We start from the raw sequence: 25,702 nt of genomic DNA, 5'->3' as shown, positions 1-25,702 counted from the left end.
GGACTGAGGGGGTACCTAGGGACTGAGGGGGTAGCTAGGCACTGAGGGGGTATTTAGGGACTGAGGGGGTACTTAGGGACTGAGGGGGTATTTAGGGACTGAGGGGGTACTTAGGGACTGAGGGGGTACCTAGGGACTGAGGGGGTATTGGCCACTGTACAGCAAACTTTTACAAACAAAATTAAGCACCCTGACATGTTATGACAAAAGGCAAAAAGCTCTCTGTATTCATCTGTATCAATCCTCCGAGTTGTATCGCCCAAGAATTTAAGGTTCTTGCGTCCTCCAGAGGTTACCTCTAATATTTACAAAAAGTGTGAATGATGCCGCCATCCTTCAATAACTACCAAAAAATCGATTCTAATCAGAAACCAGAAAATGTGTATCAGGCCATCCCTAGTTGTAATGTTATGACTTTATTCCCGTTATATTTTGATTTTATTCTCGTCATATTGTAACTTTTCTTACTTCTTCTTTTCAACTTACTTGCAACTTTTTTTGTTTTGATTTGTTTGTCGTAATATGATGACTTTACAAAATAACACGTTTTTACTTTACTATTTCAACTTTAACGTACTGAATTTTTCAAACATGTTTTATCGTCATAATATTATGAATTTATTCTCCAAAAATTACAACTTTTTTCTTGTAATATTAGGACTTTATTCTCCTAATTCAACTTTATTGTCGTAGAATTACTGCTGTTTTTTTTTTTCATTTTTGTTGTTCTTTTTAATTTCTTTGTTTAATTTTATGTTTACAAGGGGGCCAATAATAAAAAACAGCGGGCCACAAATCAACCCCAGCCCACAGTTTGGATGTCTCTGGTGTAAGAATGATAACATTATCAACAATATGACAACAACACAACAAAATCATACATATTTGTCAAAATAAGTATAGACGAGAGCTGCACATCTCATCAGGCTAGTATCGAACCAACACTGATACGGCCTATGTATCGATACTATCGGTATTTGCATCAATCTTCCCGCCCCTAGCTTCCACTGTAGTGACATAATCAAAACAATCACTAACAAATGGTACAAACCGAAGCAGAAAATGCAGTTTCTTTCGTAATTATGCGTGTTATTCTTATGGAAAGTGTTATGGCTATGCAAATGAATATCTTCCGCATGCTGGAGAGTCATTCAGTCACACGTCTATTTGTTTACAATCTTAGTGGTAAATAAAAGCGACAGGATAAAAAGAAGACGATAAAAAAACATATTTATGATTCGTGCTAACAGTTTAAATGCTCTCGGCATTATGTCTGTGACTCGTGATAAACGGGTAAACGCTGCCGGCATGATCAAAATTAAAACAACAACGCTTTGAAAATAAAGGGGAAGCAGGCGGGAAAGCGTTGACGCAATATCCTGCCAACGCTCGGCTGGCGCTAAGGAGTGCGCATGCGCTTAATAGTGATGGGAATTTCGGCTCTTTTAAGGGAGCTGTGGTATTTTTGCTCGGCTCCCTAATGGCTCGTTGTTGTTTTTTTGTTGGCATTCAGAAACACGAGTTTCCAGCTGTTCAATTTTCCTCATCTTTCCAAGCGTATTCTCCAATTATGTGCAACATTCTATCATGCTTTCTCGTCATCCCTCCCGTTCATGTGCTCACGGCTGTGATGCATATGTAAACCCTCCATCCCCTCTGTGTCGAACTTCCGTCACCTCACAAAAGACGACAAAAAAGGGTTGGCTCAAAGGACCAAATCGTTCGCGAACTGCGTCGCGTACGCTCGTTACGCCCATTGCTCACCCGAGCCATGTGTTTGTTAATATCTTTTTAAACAGACGTTTCGTGAAATATCCTTTTATCATTTTCATTCGGGTGGGAAACAAAGAGATAAAATGTCAGCGGACGTAGTGAGTATCCACGCACAAGTGGAGTCTGTGCTGGGTGCTCTCGTCAAAGTCGCCGCTGTGGAGTTGACGAAACTGTTCGAGAGCAGATACCGAGCCTCGGCGACTGCTGCTGCTGAACAGGACGTGGGCCGCGACGAGAAACACATAGCGGATGGAAACTTGGAGTCTAGTTTATATTCTGGAGAGAGAAGCCGCACCGTCGGCGTGCAAGTGGACCGAGATATCTACCACTCTTTCGACATTCCAAGTATGCTATTCAGTTTTGTTAAAAAAAAAAAAACAAAAACAATAAACACTACTACTGTACTCCCTGTTTTGGTCCACGGCTTGCCTGCAAAGACAGCCGCTGGGGGAACATGTAGTTGTATTTTAGACATTTGCATGCACTAGTGATACTTGCAATCATTAGGTGTACTGTAATTACAAGGGCCGCACTGTAAAGGAATGTTTCTGCTTTTTGCAGATGGTGATTGTTCCACAGAGTGCAAAGGGGAGGAGGAGCCGTTGGAGTGTTATGTTCTTCCTGCTGGAAACAATCCGAAGGTCGGTCGGTGGACTTCTAGGACTGTAAATCAGCCACAGAGTGGGAGTGATTATATTTTTGGTGCACACTGTTTTCACAGTTGCGCTTTTCCTTTTAAACAGACACCAGCAGAGTTGAGCGTCCTTGAAGCTGATTGTGAGCTGCAACTTGATTCGACTTTGAACGGTAAACTACTTAGTACAGCGGATCCCCGCATAAAGTCATCTCTCGTTTATCATGGTTAATCCATTCCAGACCAGACTGTTATGAGTGAATTTCTGCAAAGTAGGATTCCTTATTCATAAATCAAACATTTTTCATAGTTAGATCATAGCAAACCTGTTTACAACCTTCTAAATATATACTCCTATTACCCAACAGTTCCTTGTTCCTTTTTTTACTTCCTGTGGTGGGTATTGTCCATCTGTGTAACATTACTGACACCCAGTGACCAGTGTGGAATACTACATCCACGCCTCTAAATGCATCTTCTTCTTAATGACTTACATTATATATGTATTTTAGGCCATTTTGCCATTTTTATGCTTGAAAATACTTAATTTAGGCAAAAATATATGTAAATATGCTGCTTTTTTAAAAACGAATCGGCCGTATTCATCCATGAAACGGCAATGATTTATTCATATATTTTTAAAAACTGGTGAGATTGAAGCCATGAAATCCAAAGCGTGTGGCAAGGGACGGCTGTATACGCAAATCAGCATTTTAAACCTAACCCGTGTATCTTTTTTAAAATGTATCTTTTTTGTGCCAAAATGGGCTGTTTTCTTCCGTAGAAAACGCATCTCATTCACCCTAAGTCAGTAATAATTTATAAATACGTGGTAATATCAGGAAAATGTACCATGTGGCCTGAAAATAAAAGTTCTGATTTTTTTCCGTAAAAGAATTGTATTGTTTCCCTCTACTTTTTCAAGAAATCAAGTACAAATGACAAAGATCATTTTTTTAAACCAAGATTTGCTTTTATTTTGATCAAAAACATAAAATTAACCCCTACTTCCCTCCCCGAAATGTCCGCCACAAATGACTTGCGAAAATCGATACATCGCCCGGGCCTAATGTAACGATGACATGGTGGTCGTCAGTGATTCCCAACCACTGTGCTGTGGTACAATTAGACCCTGTCCACACGGGAACGTTCCTGAGATACATATTTTTTGGACAGGTTACCCAATTTTACTTACAAATGTTTAGAAAGTGATTGTTTATTTACTACAAATCACGTATTTTTTGTTGATCTTTCTATGCCTTACAGCGACTGGCATGCTCTGACAATTACATGCTTTTCCACTAGATGGCAGAAGGCACATAAATAACCCATGTGTCCCCCAAACATTTTGTTTTGGTGTTTGGTGCAATTTTTGTCAAGGTGGGACAAACTGGCAACACTAAGTCAGGCAGTGCAAGATCACTGAAACCATCCACTTCCCTTTTAGTCTTTGCAGATCCGAGATGTGGGCCTACCCAAAGCTCTCCACCAAAGCAGAAACCTCTTGCGGTTCAGCATGACCTGGCTGATGAAACCACTGGAAGTAAAAAGTTTGTCTGTCCGCTCCTGAAGCCCATGTCTCCTGCACCTCAACCAGAGGCCAAAGTTGAAGCAAAGCCTCAGCCGTCAGGCGTGAGCACGTCCCACAGTTGCAATGGGCAGCCCCAAACGGCAGTCCCGGTTGGGCTTTGGCCACAGGTCGTCTCGTCAAAGAGCAAAAACCTCCTCCAGATGAAGCGGAAAGTCTCCACTTCTGACCAGAAGCTAATGAGCGAGTGTGCGGTGCAGCTGGTTAACATGCTGACAGCGGCAGAGATGGAGGCCAAGATTCAGGAGAAGGCCGCCCGCAGTGAAAAGACGTGGCCTCTCCCGAAAGATCTGCGTCGCCACCAAGGCGTTCACACGGGACACCGCCTCTGCTGCTTCACGCCGTGCGGCAACGGTGTCTGGCGGCTCCAGAAAATCATGACGCGAGCCCGCGACGGCTACGCCTGTGCCGTCTGCCGCAAGACCTTCAAGCGCCGCAAGATTCTCCGCCGACACGAGCGCTTCCACACGGGCGAAAAGCCGTACGCGTGCACCAAGTGCTCCAAGACGTTTGCCCTCAGGAGGAACCTGCGCCGACACCTGAGGTTCCACACGGGGGAGAGGCCGCACAAGTGCACGCACTGCGACAAAAGCTTCCGCCTCCGCGGCAATCTGAAAGCTCACATGCGCTTCCACACGGGGGAGAAGCCTTTCCAGTGCAACATGTGCGGAAAGATGTTCCGGATCGTGAGGAACCTGGAGAAACACAACCTCGCCGCGTGTGGACTCTTCGTTCCGTCCTTCAGGACCATCGCGGGCTTGTAGCGGCGGCTCGTTTGCGGCTGCTCACACCATTGGCTACCTCAGACTGCCGACACTGTCAGGTCTCCACTCTAGCTAACCCTCAGGTGATAGAAAAGACACCATCACATTTACACTTTGTTTTTTAGTACTTGAAGAAATATGACGCTGGTGTCGCCATGTTATTGGTACGATCAAATTTCAGATGGTTATTGTACCTTGGTTAGCATCATTAATCTGTCACAGAAGGGCCAACTCTTAACCAAGACGTACTCTAACCAAATACATTTTTCCCATAAGTAATTATGTAAATCCAATTCATCCGTTCAAAATGCGTATAAATGATGAAAGGAATAAATTGAACATTTGACTTTTACCTTTACTGAAGACATGTTTGTTGCCAAAGACAACACAGGATCGACACGGACACCACCTTCCTGTTTTGCCAAGAGTTATTTCTCCAATTCAACAGTGTTTCTCACCTCAAGCCTCTGTTTTTCGTTTGATCACGGCTGCAAAACAACACAAAAACCGAGCCAAAAAAAGTTGCAAGCACCAGCATTTTGATCAAGACTTGGAGAAACACTAATCCAAGAAACAACTCATGGCAAACAGGAAGGTGGTGTCCGTGTTGACACATTTTGTCTACCAGCAATCTACCAATGTCGTGACAATTAAATACAGTAATTTAAATATCACACGTATATCGTATTTTCTCCGGAGTATTAGTCTCGTCAACCAAAAATGCACAATGAAGAAGAAAAACACAAGTTGCATTGGACTAGAAGTCGCATTTTTGGGGGTATATGTATTTTATAAAATCAGAGACCAAGAGCAGACGTTTCATCTTGAAAGGCAAGTTATAGTAATAACAATAAAATGAAGAACAGGCTAATAGGCGTCTGTTAACGTAACATATTAACAGTTAATCAGATAACTTTAGCCTAAAGAACACAACATAACTGGTTTACTTGCAGCTTGCAATCTGCAGAATATGCTTTTCTTTTTGGGGGCATCTGTGTTCCGTCTTTCTCAGCTGTCTTTAAAAGTTGATGTTTACATTGTACATTTTCAGTGGTGCAGGAGCGATAGGAGTAGCAGATACTGGCACACTAACCCAGAGCGCCCTCTCGCAGCTGTCGGTGTGGAAAAAAAACAACATGTATATAACTCGCTCTGGAGTGTAAGTCGCAGGACCAGCCAAACCATGAAAAACAGTGCAACTTATAGTGGGGAAAATACGGTAAATGTGATGGCGTCTTGGATCATATCAGGCAGGGGTGTCCAATGTGAGGCAGACAGCTCCTATTTTATTGACCCGCGACGTATCGTAAGAAACAGTTAAAATTAGGAGAGAAAAAGCTGAAATACTGACACAAAATTAGGTATATGAGAAGTAGAGTAAATTTAAAAATATTAAATTGGACCTCATGGAAGAAGTTTGGACATCCCTGACATAAGAAGGCAACACTGAGGGTCGTTTTTTCTTTCCATACTACTGATGTTGTTTGTGCTCTATGACCGGACCAGGTTCTCAGGTTCCGTTAACTACCCGCTGATGGAGGAATATACCACATACTGTATGTAGTCTTGTACTGCTCAGTAGTTTTTATAGTTGCGGATTAAGAAAAAATACCTGCACATCAATTGGATTCCAAAATATGAGGGCGGTACTGTGTTACACAGATTCTAACAATTGGTTCTGATTGACTCGCTCAGCGGTAAGCCTATGTTTGGTGTACTTTGCAGTGGTGCTACACACAAGAGATGTTACATTCAATGTGACAGGATGTCAAACCAATTTGGGTTCCATCATGATAGTTTTTGATTTTTGATATTTTTTTTTGTAGTTGTTTACTCATTTTGTTGTACTTTTAAAGCTACAGTATATAGCTATGTCTTTTAATACTTTAAAACCTCTTTTTTTTATATAGTTTTGAAGTTTTTCTTTTTCGCCATCCTAGAAGTTTAGGATTCGAACTACTGACTTGATACGACACTTTGTAAGATGACAGTGATTTCATGTTTGTAACTGTTAAATGTATAAATAAATGCTTTTCTTAAGAAGTGAAACTGGTAATGATGTTGATCAGTGCAAGGGATGCAGGCTATCTAGCATTCAGTCTTTCTACATCGGGGTGCTCACACTTTCAGCCTGCAAGCTACTGTCATGTCAGCTGATGTCATATGACATCTACAAAGGCACGTTTACGCGACAGACCCAAACTACAGCACCTTCGTGATCGACGTATTGGGCAACCCTGATCTACATCCATGTTGTAACCTGCTGATGACACTTGGGGACACTTACGCCAGGGACGCACAAACTGTTTCCAGGAAGAGCCACTTTTATATGTTGTAAAGCAATTTTTGCTGTCTTTTTTTCCCCCTAATTTTTCAACTTTTTCTTGTAAATTTTCTTCTCGTAATATTATGGTTCTATTCCCACAATATTTTTACTTTATTCCCATAATATTATAACTTTCTGACTTTTTTCCTTTTAATGTTTTTACTTTATTCTCATAAAACCACGGCTGTTTTTTTCCCCATTTTTGCTGTTTTTTTTATTTTCCAACTATTTCAACTTTCTTATACATTTTCTTCTCGTAATATTATGACTTTATTCCCATAATATTGTAACTTTTTCCTTAGCTGAATCTTCAAAAGATTTTGGAAAAAACTTTTGTTTCTTGACTTTTTTTTTTATATATATTTCAACTATGCTACTAAAATGACATTTTCCTCATAATATTACAAGTTTCCTAAAATTTAGACTTTTTTTCTGTTACTATTTTGACTTTATTCGTAAAAGCTGTTTCCCCCATTTTTGCTGTTTTCTGTAATTTAAACTTTTTTCTTTTCATTTTTTTTCTCGTAATATTACGACTCTATTCCCATATTTTCTTGTTTTTCTCCTAAAAAAATGATAACTTTCTCATATTACAACTTTAAAAAAAAAGTTCTTTATGATCTCAACTTGTGGCCGAGTGGTTAGCATGGTGGCCACACAGTCAGGTGATCGGGAAGCCCTGGGTTCCAATCTCTGCTTGGGCATCTCTGCGTGGAGTTTGCATGTTCTGCCCGTGCACGTGTGGGTTTTCTCCGGGTACTCCGGTTTCATGCATGTTAGGTTAATTGGCGACTCTAATTTGTCCATAGGTATCAATGTGACCGGGTATGATTTTCAATATGTGCCCTGCGATTGGCTGGCGACCAGACCAAGGGTGTACCCCGCCTCTCACCCAAAGTCAGCTGGGATAGGCTCCAGCATACTGTAGGATAATATTGTTTTATTAACTTGTTAGCAGTTGGTTAGGGTGCGGAGAATTTCTTCAACAATACCCGTGACCCTAATGAGGATAAGCGGCATAGAAAACGGATGGATGGATGATCTCAACTTTGTGCTACTAACATTATTTTTCCTGATAATATTATGACGTTATTCTCATAAAAATACGACTTTTTCTCATTAGATTACAGCTTTTTTCCCTTAATGTTTTTACATTATCCTTGTAAAATTACTGCTGATTTTTCCATTTTAACTGTTTTTTTTTTTAATTTTCTTGTTAAATTATATTTTTAGAATGTGACACAGGCTGCACTTTGGACACCCCTGCTCTAAGCTCAGTGGCCACTTCCATCTGAGAACATCCCGTTCGAATTCGAATTGTTGATCAATGCGAAGGTGTTGTGCGGTCGCATGTCAAATTGTGAACAAAATAACTTCTTACCCAATGGATGAGGACTTTTGAGTCACCAGAGATCCTCTCAGGCGTGTGGTCGAGCCACATTCTTGCTGGTAAATACGCATTCCTTTCTTCCAGGACCCCCCGATATCTAAACATCTGGCTCGCATCTTAAACGAAAACACATTCACTTCCCATTTCCCCTTGTTTCTAAGTAAATAATTCAGACAGAATAATTTCACATTCTTCGGATATCGGGCTGTCTTTCCTGTGGCTTCCCAACCAGAAGGAGAGAGACGGCCTTGATCGCAAGTCACCTCTGCCTTTTGTTGTCGTTTTCCTCAGACCATCGGCGCAACGGTAGCCCAAGATATCTTATCCCTCGCATTCTTCGCCGATATGTGTGTGATGACAACAGCTGAGAATTGCGTCTGAGCTGACGCGGTAGGACTCTCATCAGCACCTTTTTCTGTACAAAATAGCACATGCCCTTCCAGCATAGTACATCCTATCTGACTGCTGATTATGTTAATGCACTTTGTTTTTGTAACCTACTGAAATAAATGTTCATCCATTCAGTTAACAAATGAGTAAAACAGTATTTCGATAATCTACTTGTAATAAATATTTACTCAGTCAGCTAACAAGTTGGGGGGTGGGGGGGTACATTATAGAGATCTAATTTATCTTATTTATTATGTACTGTATTGTGTAAAACTAAGACATGAAAACATCAAATTAAAAACACAAAATGAATGGCGACCCACCATCCAGCAGTTCAAGTTCCAGCCAAGTTTTTCCCGAGATTATTACATGGCTGTTTGACGTGTGTGCTAGCATGAATTAACTTGAGACAAATGTGCACATTAGCACTCAATAAGTCATCAAAACTTACCTTTATGCATTCCCACACAGTATCAGCATTTGACACCAAATATGAAGTGAAAGAAAAATGCTAAAAATACAGTAGTAGTCTATCTGTGCGGCATGAGATAAAGTTAGCACACCCACAATGGACATGTGTCAAGTGAGACGGATGTAACAGAGAGAATCCGGCCACTTTTCAAAATAAAACATAAAACATGAAATAATGGAAATTATTTTTTCTTTCTGTGCAGCCCGGTACCAAATGACCCACGGGTCGGTACCGGGCCGCAGCCCGAGGGTTGGGGACCACTGCTATACAAGGTAAGATTCCCCATTGGAGTGTGTGGACTGGCGCAGCCTTGAACAAATTTGCCTCCGCTTTTCACACAGTGCAGCTGTTCAGATTTGGTTATCGCACACAACCAACCTTTATTTTCACATTCCCATCACAACAGCTGTACATGTGACCTTTCCAATGCGCCGTGGACATAACCTGAAAGATGACCTCTACATCAGCAATCAATGATTACATATTGCTGTGTGAAGAAGTATTGATTTGTGATAATATCCCTTAACATTAACAGTGTGCAAGTTGTGCTCATTTATTACAAAAATGTTAAGTTGGGAGTACAAAAAGCACAACGTAATAGTCACTCTTTTTCAGCTAAGTTAAGGATGGTATTTACAAAACAGGGACTATATACTGTATATATAAAAAGAATAATCAGCATGTCAAACTACTGAAACAAAAATGTTTGCATACTTGCGTCAAGAAACCTTCAAGATGCTTTAGAGCCTTGATTAAGGACTGACATCACCACCCTGACTAACGGTCTTCTATTTCACTGTTCCCATTGTCTGGTTCCTGATGGAGCACCACGCCTTGAAAATATCACTAAAAAAAACGACAGAGTTTACGTAAGATGTTACCAAGGTTGCAGTGCATTTCTGGATGACAAAGCACGTGTGTATGGAAGCTACCTGCAGTGGGAGGCCACACATTCGTTGCTGCAGTACTCTTTATCCCAGTCTTCGCTCTCCACTGCTGGGTTGGTGCAGCCCGACCTCACGCACACGCACGCTGCCGCCTCGCATGACTCGTTCACCTCCATCTCATCCTGAAAGAGTTTGACAATGTTTTCTCTTTCTCTTTCAATCTTTTTGTGTCCACCAGACATAATTCAAGTGTTTTGATGCAACGTGTTCATGTATGATACTAGTAAGGTAATGGTTTGGAATCATTTGCTTTGCTTCCATCTTAGTTTCACCTTAAATGGTCTAAGCAGAAGCAAATACAGTAGATCCCTGCATATTCACGATTCAGCATTCGTGAAAACCCGCAATTTTGCACTTACACTTATTCACACGTCACCAACCAACAAGAGCTTCTCAACCCGAATGCCTACCTCACTCACGGTGCAACCAAGACATACTGTATGTATCTGCACTACACGGACTATGAGAGTATCAAAACAGACACACTCTACTGTACATGCAATACTCATTTATAACCCGCAAGGCATACTGGGAAGTCTAGGCACATGCTTCCAACAGGGACTTGCCCAGCATGCCTTGCGGGTTATGAATTAGTATAAAATAGCAGTTTTGCATGTGTGTTAGTGTGCAGGTGTTTATTTCGACACCTGCATAGTCCGCGTGGCGCAGTTACATTGTTTGTTGCACATTATTGTTATTTCTGGTTGTACATGAGTCATGAGTGAAGTTAAGCGTGTCAAAATAACAATTTCTGTGGCCATCTCAATTACTCTCAAATTAGAGTGAAACCCCCGCAAAATACAAACAATTGTGGTCAACACGAGAAACTTCTTCCTATTCTGGCAGATGTAATGCCGCCTACTGCTAAATATGAATATATATTTGCATATATCAAATATGTACCTCTTCTGAGGGCAGCACCTCTGAGACTACCTCCTCCTCCTCATGCTGACCTGCTGACTCAGCAGACTGCGCCACCTGCATGGCGGGCGCAGGTGTGGATGCAGACACGACTGACGCCACTGTGGCGGGGATGATGATGGGCAGCGTGTCCTTTCTCTGAAAAGACGCGGGAACTATTTTTATCTGCAGCGGAGGCGGAGGTGCAGCTGTGATGGTCACGGCGGGCCCCGGCGCGCTCCCACCCTCGCGGGGCTTAGCCAGCAAACGCGGCGGCGCTGGCGCCATCTGTTGGAGCGGCGGCGGAGGTGGCGCGTTCTGCATCTGCTGCAGGGGTGGCGGCTGGCGGGGGGCACCTGCCACCAGGAGGGTAGGCTGCAAGCCGTGGACACCCCCGGGTAATAGCGTGACAAGCTGGCCCCCCGCCCGCAGCAGGTGCTTTGGGATTAGTATCTTGGTGATGGCCTGGGCCGGGGGGACTGCCGCGGCTACTACCGGTTTGTTTGCCCCCGTGCGGGACCGTGTTGCCATCTCTGGGACGTCCAGAATGATGTTGGAGGCACAAATGTTGGTGATGGTGTTCTCTTCGGGGTTATTGACCGGACGGATGACTGCGGGAGTTTGGCTGACCTGCGGTGGAGATGGTGAAGATGCAGCTTCCACCTCCTCGGAGGCAGGCTGGTATGAGACGAGATGATGCATTAGAAAAGCCGGCAGTGGCACACACACTGGATCAACACAATCTTACCTGTGACAGCTGATTGGCTCGATAAGCTGCAAGGGCTTTCAAGTACTCCTTTTTTGCGGAATCTGTTTTTCTTTTATACACCTAAAGGAGACAAATAGATACACTGAGTACCATTAAACCTGCAATTTATTCAATCGTTCAATTTTCCATCATCGTGCTTACTATGATGATGATGATGATGATGATGATAGCCATAGAACCAGAAATTGAACTTACTGCAACATAAGAATGTCGTAAATACTGAAATACGTAAACCAGGGGTGTCCAAAGTGCAGCTCAAGGGCCATTTGCGGACGGTGGCTCGTTTTTCATGGGCCAATGGCCATGGACCATGGATTTTTATTTCTGAACCGACACTAGGTTAAATTCAGCCTGGTATCCGTGATACCGATCCGATATTATGTGCAAATTCACCTAACGTGTCTGGGAAATTTTTTAAAAGTAATGTACAGTATTTCAAATCATAGCATAAAGAATACAAGACATCATATTCGTTTAGTGATTTATTTTAAACCCTGAGGTAGGTACTGTATACTGACGTGGTGGGGTGATTTACAAAATAGCCAAGCTAATATATACCATCAGAAAAAACAAAGCACAAAATCATGTATCTGATGTATCACTATTTTGATTTCAGAATCAATTTTAGAGCATGAAGAGCTGGTGTTGGAAGGATCAACATTTCAGTATCGATGTGCACATTGCTGGTGTGCTCTCCTTAATGCGTTTGTGGCAAGTTCAAGGATTTCGTGCAACAGGAGTCAATATTTTCTCAACCAAATGATTCTGTGTAGGAGATGAAGAAGAAAGAGGGCAAGAATGTTGGCTATGGAGGGTCGTAGACAACTTGCTGCCATTTCTGTTCCAAGGTGCATGTGGTGTATGTCTGAGGCACGAGTAGTGTGACTTTGACGAGAGCTTCTTCACTTTAAAAAATTATTTTCAGATGAGAAGAACTTTTGCCTACAACAGTGAGCACATTTATCCAAGTTGTGCACAATAAACCACGCCTTTTCATGACTGCCTACATCTGTGAGTACTGCAGTCGCACCGCATACAACGAATTTATATCCACATAAGAATGGGGCCTGAGTCGCATTTGAAAAAAATGGGAATTGTGCTGTTCAAACTGACATGAAAAAATCAGATACAGGTCACGTATGAGCGAGCAAACCCCCATAGCCAAAGATTATTATTATGTTATTATTATTGTGTCATTCAAACCTGTTCTGCCTCGTGACCAGTGGAGAGTACTGCATATTGAACGTGTCTTCTGACTGACTTATATTTGTATTTTCGTTTATTTTGCCATTTTTGTGCTTGAAAATTCTTCACTTTGGTAAAACAAATATGGAAACATTTTCATAAATATGCGTGCCTATTTTTCTTACTTTATTATATTATATATTTATTATATTTTTACAAATGTATGTAACGTTTTTGTAGCCCTTTAAAAAACATGCACATGGCCAGTTATGCAAATTAAACGACAGATGAGCCCCACTGCCCAGGCAACTAAACCACCACAAATAGATTACAGTCCTGTAACACTGTATCGTTTGTCTTGTTGAAACATCAAATATTTCAACTTTTTCTCTTTTCAATGTGGCCCTAATCTTCCTCCAGTTCTCCATCCATCCATCCATCTTCTCCTTATTTGAGGTCAGGTCGCCTCCTACTGCTCGGACGCGCCCTGAACACCTCCCCAGGGAGGCATCCTGACCAGATAACCCAGTCACCTCATCTGGCTCCTCTCAATGCAGAGGAGCAGCGCTTCTACTCCGAGTCTCTCCCGGATGATAGTGCTTCTCACCTCATCTCTAAAGGGAGAGCCCAGCCACCCTACGGAGAAAACTCCTTTCGGCTGCTTGTAACCGCCATCTTGTCCTTTGGTCCCTACCCAAAGCTCATGACAATAGGCAAGGGTAGGATCGTAGATCGACCGCTAAAATGAGAGCTTTACCTTTACCACAACGTCAGTGCAGACGCTGCACCAATCCACCTGTCCATCTCCAATTCTATGTACAGATTATTCTCCAGGGACCAATAAAAATCTGCATGGTGGGCTGGTGGTTAGTATGATGGCCACACAGTCAGGATATCTGGAAGATCTCGGTTCGAATATCGGTTTGGGCATAAAAACATGGACAGATTGTCCATTGGTATGAATGCGACTGTGAATGGGCCCAGGGTGTACTCTCGCCCAAAGTCAGCTACCCTAGTGAGGACGAGCGTCATAGAAGATGGATGGAATATTCTCTAGGGACCAATAAAAAGCTAGCTGTGGCCCACAAATCACACCCCACATATTGGACACCCCCAATGTAAGTGCACAAGTCAATCAACTATCCCGTGGAGTAGTCCAACACACCTGTTTCTGCTCCTCGGCCAGGCTGTCCCACATGGACGCCACAATCTTTGAAACCTCCCCAAAAGATGCATTTGGATTCTGGCCCTTGATGGCAGCCTGGGTGTCTCTGAAGAACAGAGCATATGCAGAAACTGGCTTTTGCGGCTCATTTGGGTCTTTCTTCTTCCTCCCTTTTTTTGCCACCACTGCAACTGGTTGCGATGTGGTCGGCGTCCCCAAGCCCCTTTTGGCTGTGGCCAAGGTGACGGAGGACTGCAGAGCTGGGTAGGATGAGGAGAGAGACATGGGGGAGTCCACCAGCAGGCTCCTCTGTGAGAAGGACAGATCAGATGACATTTGAGTTGCAGGACCAACATCACGGTTGTGAAAGGCCTCTCACCTTGAAGTCATCCATGTCCTCGTCTTGTAAGGAGCCAACTGGAGAAGACGGTGAGAGTGGCTTCTGTTCTGAGGCCTCTGCAGGATGTCCGCCTGCTCCCAGGCCCATTGCCAGCTCCGTCTGGTTGATCGTAGTCAACTGACCGCTTCCCATGAGGCCGTGTGCAATGTCGGCAAGTTGAACGTCGATGGTCATTGGGGACGAACTGCTAAAATGGGACCCGCTGCTATCACCCAGCTCCTGAGTACAGATTAGGAGCGGAAAATGAGCACAACAAGGCAAAGACGTGTGTGGCAGAAAGTGGTTCTCAACCATTTTTCATGGAAGAACCTCATGTGAGACACATTTTTCAGCCAAGCCCCCGCCAAGATGCAAAACACAGTACTATAGCATCATCATCCATTGTGGTCTTTTTTGTAAACAAATAAAAATACAGTCGGCCTTCATTTATCGTGGTTAATTGGTTCCAGACCCGACCATGGTAAGTGAATTTCCGCAAAGCAGGATTCAATATTAACAAATGGAATATTTTCATAATTATGGCATAAAAAACCTGTTCCGTTTACCATCTTCTCCACACGTTTTTTAACATTACTAGAGCCTTCAAGACATGAAATAACACCCCTATAGTCACCTTTACATAGTAGATATAATGAGAAAATACGACATAAATAAGATAACATAGGCTCACAAGTTAGCAATTCCTTGTTGTACTTAATATTGCATTATTTCTTATATCATTGCAAAATTATTATTTTTTTCAGTGTTTCTATACAAATATCAATTTACTATTTTGTGTAGTTGACATCTCTCCTCTTAATATTGTGCTCTGAAGTAATTTTTCACATTGTATTTTTGTTTAAAAAGATTATATGCATATATTTTGCAGGCTATTTTTAAATATGAATAAACTTGAATGCTTTTACTTATATGAGACCAGTTGAGAAGCCCTCATCTAAATCATTAGGTGAAAGAATGATTACAAAAATGAATCTGTAGAAATATAAGCCCATGCGCTAATGAATGCTCAGACACCTGATACTCTCTCCAGTTGAGTAAACAAAAGTCCCACAAGCCCCAATGATAGGAAATCCCAAATAAACACTAGTATGAAGTGATGTACGCACCAGTGATGAGGAACTGAGCAGGGTTCCTCCACTGGTCTGAGCCATGGCTTCCATGTTAAGATGTTCCAGGCCTTGGGAGCTGCTGTTCACGAAGGTTGATGCAAAAGATGGATCACTAGCCTCCACCACCAGGTTGCTAACGAGGCTCCGAGCAGCTGGAGGTCCCACGGCGCCCCCTGACCCGTCAGCTAAATCGAAGTGGGACACGGCGTCATTAAGGCTGAGGGACGAGTCCGGGTCGAGTGAAATGGGAGGGATCTCGAAAACTTCATCCCCGAGACTGGGGGTGTGGAAGGTTTGCTGTGTATGAGCACATAACGGTTGTTGGTTTTTTTTTTAGCACAGATATGGCGTCTTCTGTGCGGAAATGCGGAAGTTGTAACAACTTGGGCTGTGCTTCAATTCGCGCACTTCTGCACTACACTTCAATATGTACACTGCGTACTTAGTTCCTGAGGGCGCGAATTTGGACAGCGTCGTGCTGTCCCAAATCGACGACTCTCGCTGCGCACTTACCAAAAATGACGATCACAATATCTATCCCCTTCTTACCTCATTTGTAATTGTGAATTGAAACCGCTTGAGTCCCGCCCCTTACGCTACGTAACCAAAATGGCGATTATTGAGAGTGCTTCGCTGCGCACTCACAATGTGGGGCGTGTTGAGTGCAACATCCGGGTACTGGCGGAGCACTGTACTTAGCCGTATGCACTTATGCACTCAAATAGCGTCAACGTATAAGTGCGCGAAATTGAAACACAGCCTTTCGTCTAAAACGTTAACACGCTTACCTCAGCGGTCAAAAAGTGATGAGCACCACCACCCATGGTTAGATAACTATCGCTGCCTTCGGAAAACTGAAACAGAGCGTTAGCATTTAAAGGAAAACATTAAATGTGTATCCTCTTAGCAAACACGTTACCTTGTTTCCTTCGGGGTATCCACCATACGCTTGGCTGTCCAAAAACTCCGGATCAACATTTTGAGCACATCCATCGGACAGCCCAGCATAAAAGTTAAGGTCCATTTTGAAACAATAATGTTCTTAAACTAGCTCACACCCTTCCTCGCGTTGGGGAATACAAGAACGGATCCAATTCATTGAGATCGTCGACCATTCAAACAAAAAGGGGGAATGCTAGTAGCTAGCTAACGAGCTAACCACTAACATAACCCTGTTCTATTACGTGAAGATTTGGGGCAATGGGAGAGTTTGGCCCGCACCCAAAATGATCACTCAGTGTTGTAGAACTGCGTAAAACTCAAAAAATAGCGCCGACTGTGTGTAAAGCAGAAGTCAAACAACAAACCAATTCAATCGTGCAAGTGGAGCAGACAACTTAAAGGACAGTCGGAAAAGAGCGAGACTGTGAAAAGGAACAGGGAACGCGTGGCTCACGTGTTCTGGTGATTAATTGTCAAATTGCAATTCTTTGAAGCAAAATCCGATGTCTTACGCGTACTATTCCAATTTTAACTGAAATGTCCAAAAACAGCTGTCATGCTTTTTTTTCACTACTGTATTGTATGTTTAGAATGCGGAACGGCCAGTTTTCCGAACGATGAAATGTACTTGAATGCAACCTCATTTGTGACGTTTATTTCAGATCAGTCAAACGTTTTAAAACGTGTCCCCATCCACTCAGATATAATTTAATTACGCCACCAGTGTGAGTTATTTACACTGCGCTTAAAGTAATTTTTTTCGTGTGATTTGATTAAGGACTGGTGCATGACAGGTTGGTGGAAGGTTTGTCAATGTAAGACTACAGCGCCACCTTCAGGGCCTAATGACTTTCACTAGTCAACCTTAAATAATGGTGTAATGTCACCGTCGCTTTTCTTTCTTTTGGTCAAGAAACAGATCAGAAACAAACATTTTACACTGCCGGAACGCCGTTATGCTATCCAAATTAAATTAACATACATTTAAATTATTGCTGTTATAGCCTTTATGTAGTTATTTCGACCTTACATAGCAACTTGGTAACTTTTCCAACATATTAGCAATTTCACCGCACAAAATAAAAAAACCTAGCTGAATATTTGGAGATGTCATGGATGAAAACAGCTGCCGGTTTACTGGCACAAAAGAAAGAACTGAAATGTAGATAAATGTTTTAAAATCTGTATCTATAATGTAAATATCAGTTTGAGGTACACATCTGCAATCTTTTAATGGAACAAGAGTGGACACGACTATTAATATGTCCTTGGTGGTAAATGGGACTCATGAAGTTACACAATACATGAATATAGTTTATAAAAAAAAAGAAGCTTCTTAGTGAATTGGACAATAATACACACAGACTTGATTTCACTGTAGATTGCTGTTATTCATGTCACAGATACAATCAGATCATAAAACAAGAATAGCAACTCATTGTTGTCGACTTTGCACCATAGTACACAACTTACCTGATCTACATGATACAATACAACCATCCTTTATTTCCTGCCTCAGTAACTATTGCGCCACACGCCTTCTCCCCCTCCCTGCACAGTTAAAACATTAACGGCACATCCGTACTGGATCCCCTTGTAAGTTTACAAACTTGCGTGGACAAAGGTGACATGACAGTACAAGGCTGGGTGGATTGTGGGATGCCAATGAATTCAGTACACGTGTTCTGGTCACGTTGAGGACCCTTTTGAGGTTCCTAGATAAGAAAGGGTATCTACAGCACACGGAGGTCCCCTTTTGGTCACAGCTGGGAATGTGATGGGAACTCCTGACGATGGAGCGAGTGGAGGATGATGGTGGGCCATAAAGTAAGAATGATGTTTGCCATCTGACAGTGGCTACAGTGGCGGACTGAGAATAGAGATTGAAGTTCTTGCTGATGGGGGGAAAAAAAAAACATTGGTGCAAACCTGCTCTTTCATGACAAAAAAAAAAAAAAAGTAGCAACATAAATTCATCAATAATCGTATACATAACAAGGTAAAAATAAATGAGGAATAATGACGCACTTTCCGACAGGGACTAAGTCAAATAAACTCGGGGCTGTTGGGGGGGTTCAGAGTCAATCCTCTGAGCTGGATGACGAGTCAGAGTCCTTCTGTGTGAGGATGACATCGTCCAATAGGGCCTCCTGATCCGAGCTGTCATAGTCTCCTTGGGAAAGGCTGTCGCCAGCCTCTATTTTAACATCGAAGTCTGGACTGGTGAGGAAGTGTTGGGAAGTCTCCAGGTCCTCCTCGTCCATCATGTACGCTCCATCCGAGACCAGGGTCTCCTCCTCCACGCCTTCCAGGTAGGGATTTTCAGGCACGGGCTCTGGAGTGTGTTGGTGGTGATGATGGTGGTGATGGTGGTGGTGGTGGTGATGGCGGTGGCGACTTTTCTTGGGGATCTCCGTGTACTCGCTCAGAAGTCGATGGAAGAGCGCCTCAGGCAAAAAGCCCTGGAAGAGCAAGAATGGAGAAAGCAAGGTGACGCTTTTCCCCCCCCACACAAACCAATTAGGCTAGGGGAATTCGGCTCCTACATCACTGAGTGACAAGGTTCCAAAGCAAATACAGTCGTGCCTCGCAATATTATTGCTCCCTTACTATATCACAGGTTTTCAGAAATTAATTAATAAATGATGGCTGTTTCGTGGTAGACATATTTGTCAAAATATATTGAAATACAAGTGATTTGTAGTATTCTGGTCACTAGGCAGCAGGAATGACAAAACATTGAGATGCTGCAATACCTCAGTGCTTCTCCCCTGGGGGGCATGGTGAACTGTCAGGGGAGGCCTTTCAATATTAGTGCAGACTTGCCAACATGTATGAATTTGTTGTACTCATGTATGCAATTTGACTCTTGGATATGCTTGTATGCATCACTTCTCTTCATTTTCTTGCATTTCGCTGGTTAGAGTGAAAAAAAAAGTTGTCCTCCCATCCCGTGTGGAAGTGGTAAGTTTTTGGCTTTGTAAGTTAACCCTTCATGCGACACGACACGTTGCGACACGCAACAGTGCTCAATTGAACAAGCCATATCTGCAAATATGATGCCTTATGTAGGTACTACTTTACACCAGGAGATGGCGGACATCTGTAACTTCCATCTGAGCAACATTTGTGGGCGTGTTTCTATGCAAAGTTTAGGGGTTTATAGAGTTTCAACCCATGTGTGCGTTGCGGCAGTGAGTCCTTTCGCCATGACAGTCCACACGCAGCACATACTGGAGGCGATGCTTTGCTTCACCTTGTTCAGGGAGGCAGGGGTAGTCAAAACGCCGGTAATGGACATTTTGATGTGCCGGAATCGTGGATACAGGGATCTGACCAATTTTGAGCACGGTGATGTCATAATGTGCAAATAAGATGAGTGAATTCACTCCCATCACAAACTTTGGGCCCTACTGATGATTAAATAAGGATTAAGGATTAAATAAGCTCTGCTTCTTCCTACTCCTTTTGGACATGTGGAACTGTGAAAATGATTCATGAGATGTATTCCATTGTAACCTTCATGTTCAAATAAACTAAACTAAACTACAATCTTTTGAAATAGTAATATCAAAACTGAATATTTGCTTTAAAAAACGGGTGCCTAAAGGGTTAGCAAATATATCCAAGGTCAGCTGGTTAGCATGCTAGCTTGCGTCAGTCTCATGTCCCTGCAACATAGGAGTTGTGTGTGTGGTAAACAATGAATAATAGGAGTGTAAAGGTGGCTATAGGGGTGTTATTTCATGTCTACAGGGCTCTAATAAATGGTAAAAAAATGTATTTAGAAAGTCAGACAGGTTTTCCATGCTCTAACTAGAAAAATATTAAATTTATTAACATTGAATCCTATATCACGGAAATACAACAACCAATTAACTGCTATCAACGAGGGACGACTGTATCAGTGTTCCAGTTCATACCGAGTTCCGAACTGTTTCCGACCAATCGGGCATGACGGCGAAATCAGGATTTTCTTCCAGATATTCTCGGAGGTCTTGCAGCATCGGACAAAACGCCACTCCAATCTTAAACGGGGGGGGGGGGGGGACAACACGGTTGTTGTCTGCAAATGTTGCAGTGTCAGCATGTCTGAAATTGCTTCGTCTGTCTCACCTTCTTTCCTGTCCTCATGTTAATAAGTTTGACCTTCTCGTTGCCCGTCAGGACTTTATCTGCCCTCCTCCTCCTCTTCCTTTTGCTCCTGTTTACAAGAAGCTGCAGCCACAAGACAACATTTTATTTTAAAGAAAGCCCGTTTGCTTCGATCAACATTGCAGACACGATAAATGGTCATACCTCCAGCATGTCTCCTTCTACTTCATAATCTGGGTTCTCTTTGAGCCAGGTTGGAGGGTCCCGGCGCCGAGGTATACGCTCCAGTGGATCGAGGAATCCATCTGGGTCTGATAGCTAGAGCAGAGGCAGGCGGCAAGAGGTCAGCAAACTAAATGAGGTGCGGTTGTTGTAACCAAGAGCGCTTTGTGTTGCAGCTGATCCAGGTACCTCTTGGTCCTTGCGTCGCTTGCGGCTGCTCTCACCTCCTGATCCATTGGGCATCAGCGCCTGCTTGGAGAAGGTCAGCTTCAGACCCTCCTCCTGGCAAGGCAGGAGACAGATTGAGCCAGAATTGAGCCACAGCTAAGGAAATAGCATTTTGTTTAAAAATAGATTTGTAAAATAAAGAACATTCGGACCGCCAAATAGATTTGGCGCTATGTTTTTTTTCCTCGCTCGTAAACACATAACTGGACTGTGATTCCGCTTGTAATTAGAAGTGTAAGGTTGTAGATCAATGGTTCTCAACTGATTTGGCTGCGGGACCCGCCATCGCCGCTCAATGACAAGTGGCGACTGAAATAGCGGAATTTTTTCCACTCAAACTTCTCAAATGTCTTATGTTTAAAGGGAATGTTTGCAAAATGTGAGCTGCCGCTGTGAGACACTGTCCTCCCTTTATGGCAGGCGTGTCCAACTATAGCCCAACACCCATTTGCCGCCCGCAGCTCATATTGGCCTGCAGCACAAATCTAGAAAACATTCTAGAAACAAAAAATAACAGCAACAATGGAAAAAAAGAGCAATAATATGTAATAGCTGTTAATATGCTTTATCAACTAGAAGACAAAGTTGTGTCTTTAAATACATATGAGAAGTTTTTTTTGCCTCCTTATTTAATAGTATCAAAATAGCTCCCGCATCCTTTGACTTTTCCGTATGCGGCCCTCGGCGGGAAAGGTTTGGGCACCCCTGCTTTATCGCACTCTCTTCTCCAGCAGATATCTGCAGCTGTGCGTCGGACGGACGGCACATTAAGTCCACGCGATGTTCTTCCCCTTTAGCTCAAGCTACAGTCACCCGTAAACACGGCACGTGCCTTGTGGCGGCGCAGCACGCGAATAGCACAGACAAGAACGTGAGGTGCATTCATGTGCATCAGGTCACATTATTATTTTTTTAAGCCTACGACCCACCAGTTGAGAATGACTGTTGTAGATCACACAGACCACACAGGATAATAAAAATGTTCCTTGTGAAAACTCTTTTGCCCGGTGGTGAGTCATTGGTTTCTATTCCTTAGCTATACACAAAAATGTATACGTAATAACACATTTAAAATATTTATCAATATATAATATTAAAAATAATCATATTACAAATATTTCTATTTAAAATAAAATTACAGTTGACCCACTTCCATGACACATGTACTTGTTTGCCTGGATGTTAACTAGTATGGGGTGATCATTACCATAAGCTAATGTCTTGGGCATTGTATCCTGAAACATAATTGTCAGAATTTATCAAAACGTGCACCGTGTTCCATAGATCAAAAAGGTTTTTATCAATCATCACCGTTCTGAAAGACGCTACGACAATTTACCTTGAGGAGCTTGACAGTGAATTCTCCATCCTCTCCTTCTCCTCCAGGCATGCCGATGGGCTTGCGGGCCGCCCGAGCGTAAGCCATCTCGTCTCCCACCAGTTCCGAGTTGGCGTTGAGATGAGCCTCAGAGACGTAGCGCCTCCCCGATGGCCACTGACCAGTCAGCACCAGTGTACACAAACTGTCCAAACGGTTGATCAACACGCGGTCCTAAGTTGAAATGAGATGAAGTCAATTTTTTTTTTTTTTTCAATTTCCTTGAAAGTTTAAGTCAAATTTAACCCAAATTGATTCAGTTTTGGGGCTTCACTGTATTTATTTGACTTGCCTTGGGCCAATCTACTCTTATAGGATCAGAGGGTGGAATGCCATCTTGAGACAAGGTCATCGAGATTAAACTATTATCTTCATCACATGTCTTCATGCCTGCTAAGAAAACAAACAGCACATTTGAAAAACATGTCACTTTCTTGTCTTTGGAGCACAACGCATCGTTCATGACTAATACCAACTCACCTCCATCCACCTCTTCATCACTATCTCCGCTGTCGTCACTGCTGCCTGATCGATCAGATGACGACGACCCCGAATCGGAATCTGAATCCGAATCGGAGCCGCCCTCCTCCGCTTTGCTTCCTCCCTTGTCCTTGTTCTTCTTGAAGCTCCAGGTCTGCCCCTGTGCCTTGGCATCGTGGTGACCCAAAGGCGTACTTTGTAGATTAGCACCAATTTCACCCCCCAGCAACCTAATATCCTCTTCTTGCCCTTCCTCCTTCCCACCCGACACCTCCGCGTCAGACTTGGGCTGGCTGAGGTGCGCGATGGGCTGCGGCTGAGGCGGAAGTGCAGCTTGCTGGTTCTGAATGAATTCATCTCGGGCTGCACTGAAAGTGAACTGAGGGTCTGAGAAGATGGAGAGCTCGGTGCGGCTGACACCGTGGAGCGCCGTGCCCAGCATCAGCTGACGGTCATGGTCCGGTATACTCCACCAGGTGGGCAACTCAGAGCTGAGCGGGGCCAGTGGCAGACGCTCTTCCAGGGAGGGGTGGGGGAGGACTCGCTCACGAAGGCGCCGGAGGAGGCTAATACGGTAAAGTGTCCGAGAAGCACGTTCCTCTGTGATGGGGGCCACAGTCTGGGGACCCGATGATGTATCTAGGGAAAGAACCAGCATCAGCATCAACAATCTAGAGAATCAAATCAGGATTGTGAAAGAACAATAGTTACCCTCATCACGGCCAGGACGCAGGTGGCACACTCTCCGGCACATGACTACAAAAGAACGGAAGTACCGGCTAAGGCTTTCATCAGTTTTTTTATCCAGACGTGCAAAAGTGCGAAATCTCGTCCAGTCAAAATCTGGATCTTCGCCCTCAGGAAGGCTCGGCTCCTTTTTCATCCTTTCTACGCCAAAAGTCGATACTACACGATAGAAATCACATTCTTCCCTGCGTGTCCACCTGCAGACGTAAGAGTTCTAATGAGGCTTTTGAAGTGAATTTGACTCGAGTCGATGGCAGTGAATATCCAAATTAATGCGTGAAAAAAAACAGAAAAACAAATTAGCATACCTTTGTTGACGCTCTTGCCGTGCGATCTCCTTCAGCTTACTGGCTTGCTCACACCTCCTGCGCCTGCGGTCGCCCTTTGCCTCAGCTTCAATTTTCAGCTGCTCTTGCCTGTAACTGCGCTGGTATGCTGTAATCAACCGCCGCAGCCGTGCTGTAAGCGACGAACTAGAGGGCCAATCACATCCACTCTGGTTCAGGTTAGGTAGGCTTTCTGTGATCCCTGGGACGGCCTTGTCCACCACTGAAATCTCCTCCTCTACTTTCATACTGTCAGGCTAGAAGATGCAGTGAAATCACAACCTGTAAGACTCATTTGCTAAAACGTCTGTAAATTACAATGATGCTCAAAAGCATACCTCCTCGTAAGAATCTTTGGGGAGTCTTGATGCAGGCTTGAACTCGGGGTCCTCAGAGTATTTATCATAATCCCCTCTGAAACAAGTCAACACGTAAAAAGCAGGTGAGACACCAAAACATGTATTAAAAGTACATGTGACAACATAAAATATATCTACTGCAGCAAAACGTCATAATAAACTGTTAGCATGCCGTGTTTATGACAGGACAGCAATCTATCTACGTATTGGTGTTGGGTTGCGTGGACAGGGATGTCATCCGGTAATTTGCATAATTGGCCATAACGCATGTCGCATGTGTGCTTTGAGGTCTTCTCTATGGCCTGATATTACAATGCCATCTACTGTACGGACAAGCTACAAAGACAGTCCCATTACACAGTCGTCCCTCGCTACATGGCACCTTCACTCTATCGCGTTAAAAAAAAAAAAATTATGAACATATGATCGCTGTTTTGTGGTTAAATACGGCCTATTGTTAGTCAAAGCATTTTTAAGCAAACTGTACGCCTAAATGAAGCATTTTCAAGCATAAAAATGTCTAATCGATACAAATATAAGGCATTCAGAAGATGTGATATGTAGTGTAAAATCGGGTGACTTGTGTATGCCTCTAAGTAGCTGGGCCTGGGAAGTGACATGTGTGACATCAGCTAGCCATGGTTGTCTGTGTTTAGCCGAGTGTGAGCAGCGTGGAGAGAGCAGTGACTGGTGTGAGTTGTGGCCGACAGCAGCTCCTGTGTGAATATTTACTGCATATCTGTTCTCTGCTTGTTAATAAAGCGATTGAAGTGCATCGTCAGTCTCTCCTTAACCACAAACAGCGCCATTGCAGTAGTATTCTCCACTAGTCACTAGGTGTCAGTAACATTACATTGATGAGACAATAGCCACTGCAGGAAGTACACTGTCAAAGCTAATGTGTGAGTCAATGTAATGTCTTATGTCTAGAATGTGTTATTTTCTATTATTATTTCTACTATAATGGGTGTAAAAGTGACTATAGGAGTGTCATTTCATGTCTAGGCGTCTCTAATAATGCTAAAAACCGTATTGGGAAGGAGTTAACAGATTTTCTATGCTTTTCTATTTCCGTTTATAAATATCGAATCCCACTTTGCGGAAATTCACTTA

At 43.2% G+C, this 25,702-nt stretch overlaps 3 protein-coding genes across 7 annotated transcripts in view; 1 reads left to right on the top strand and 2 right to left on the bottom strand.

Annotated features, from left to right (window-relative positions):
* Positions 1-1,751: 1,751 nt before the first annotated feature.
* si:rp71-1g18.1 (uncharacterized protein LOC559922 homolog) lies at positions 1,752-6,802 on the top strand. 4 transcript variants are annotated; one of them, XM_054768553.1, is made up of 4 exons: positions 1,752-2,118; positions 2,335-2,414; positions 2,517-2,580; positions 3,855-6,802. In XM_054768553.1, exons 1-4 carry the CDS (start codon positions 1,857-1,859, stop codon positions 4,757-4,759), a joined length of 1,311 nt encoding a protein of 436 aa, XP_054624528.1. In that variant the 5' UTR covers positions 1,752-1,856; the 3' UTR covers positions 4,760-6,802. The 4 variants fall into 4 exon arrangements, with proteins under 4 accessions (XP_054624528.1, XP_054624527.1, XP_054624526.1 ...); XM_054768552.1 differs by having other exon boundaries at positions 2,335-2,438; XM_054768554.1 differs by having other exon boundaries at positions 1,875-2,118; positions 2,495-2,580.
* A 2,890-nt stretch (positions 6,803-9,692) lies between these two features.
* Positions 9,693-17,177, bottom strand: tox4a (TOX high mobility group box family member 4 a). The gene is made up of 9 exons (XM_054768550.1): positions 16,732-17,177; positions 16,601-16,666; positions 15,810-16,109; positions 14,683-14,922; positions 14,304-14,612; positions 11,933-12,013; positions 11,188-11,862; positions 10,270-10,406; positions 9,693-10,183 (listed from the first exon to the last, which is right to left on the bottom strand). Exons 1-9 carry the CDS (start codon positions 16,834-16,836, stop codon positions 10,126-10,128), a joined length of 1,971 nt encoding a protein of 656 aa, XP_054624525.1. The 5' UTR covers positions 16,837-17,177; the 3' UTR covers positions 9,693-10,125.
* A 774-nt stretch (positions 17,178-17,951) lies between these two features.
* The window catches only part of chd8 (chromodomain helicase DNA binding protein 8), a 38,904-nt gene continuing 31,153 nt past the window's right edge, over positions 17,952-25,702 (bottom strand). Inside the window, exons 29-39 of one of the 2 annotated variants that reach the window (XM_054762312.1) lie at positions 24,569-24,644; positions 24,213-24,487; positions 23,869-24,101; positions 23,158-23,796; positions 22,970-23,067; positions 22,639-22,851; positions 21,261-21,353; positions 21,054-21,167; positions 20,871-20,972; positions 20,678-20,782; positions 17,952-19,216 (exon numbers count right to left, since the gene is read on the bottom strand). In XM_054762312.1, the coding sequence (XP_054618287.1) occupies positions 18,836-19,216; positions 20,678-20,782; positions 20,871-20,972; positions 21,054-21,167; positions 21,261-21,353; positions 22,639-22,851; positions 22,970-23,067; positions 23,158-23,796; positions 23,869-24,101; positions 24,213-24,487; positions 24,569-24,644 (2,329 nt within the window). In that variant the 3' untranslated portion in view covers positions 17,952-18,835. Of the gene's footprint in view, positions 19,217-20,677; positions 20,783-20,870; positions 20,973-21,053; positions 21,168-21,260; positions 21,354-22,638; positions 22,852-22,969; positions 23,071-23,157; positions 23,797-23,868; positions 24,102-24,212; positions 24,488-24,568; positions 24,645-25,702 lie in introns of both variants that reach the window. The other variant, XM_054762302.1, reaches the window with a different exon arrangement.

The sequence above is a fragment of the Dunckerocampus dactyliophorus genome, chromosome 2 (assembly GCF_027744805.1).
Source record: "Dunckerocampus dactyliophorus isolate RoL2022-P2 chromosome 2, RoL_Ddac_1.1, whole genome shotgun sequence".
NCBI classification, from domain to species: Eukaryota; Metazoa; Chordata; class Actinopteri; order Syngnathiformes; family Syngnathidae; genus Dunckerocampus; species Dunckerocampus dactyliophorus.
This window is presented reverse-complemented; position numbering and strand designations above follow the sequence as displayed.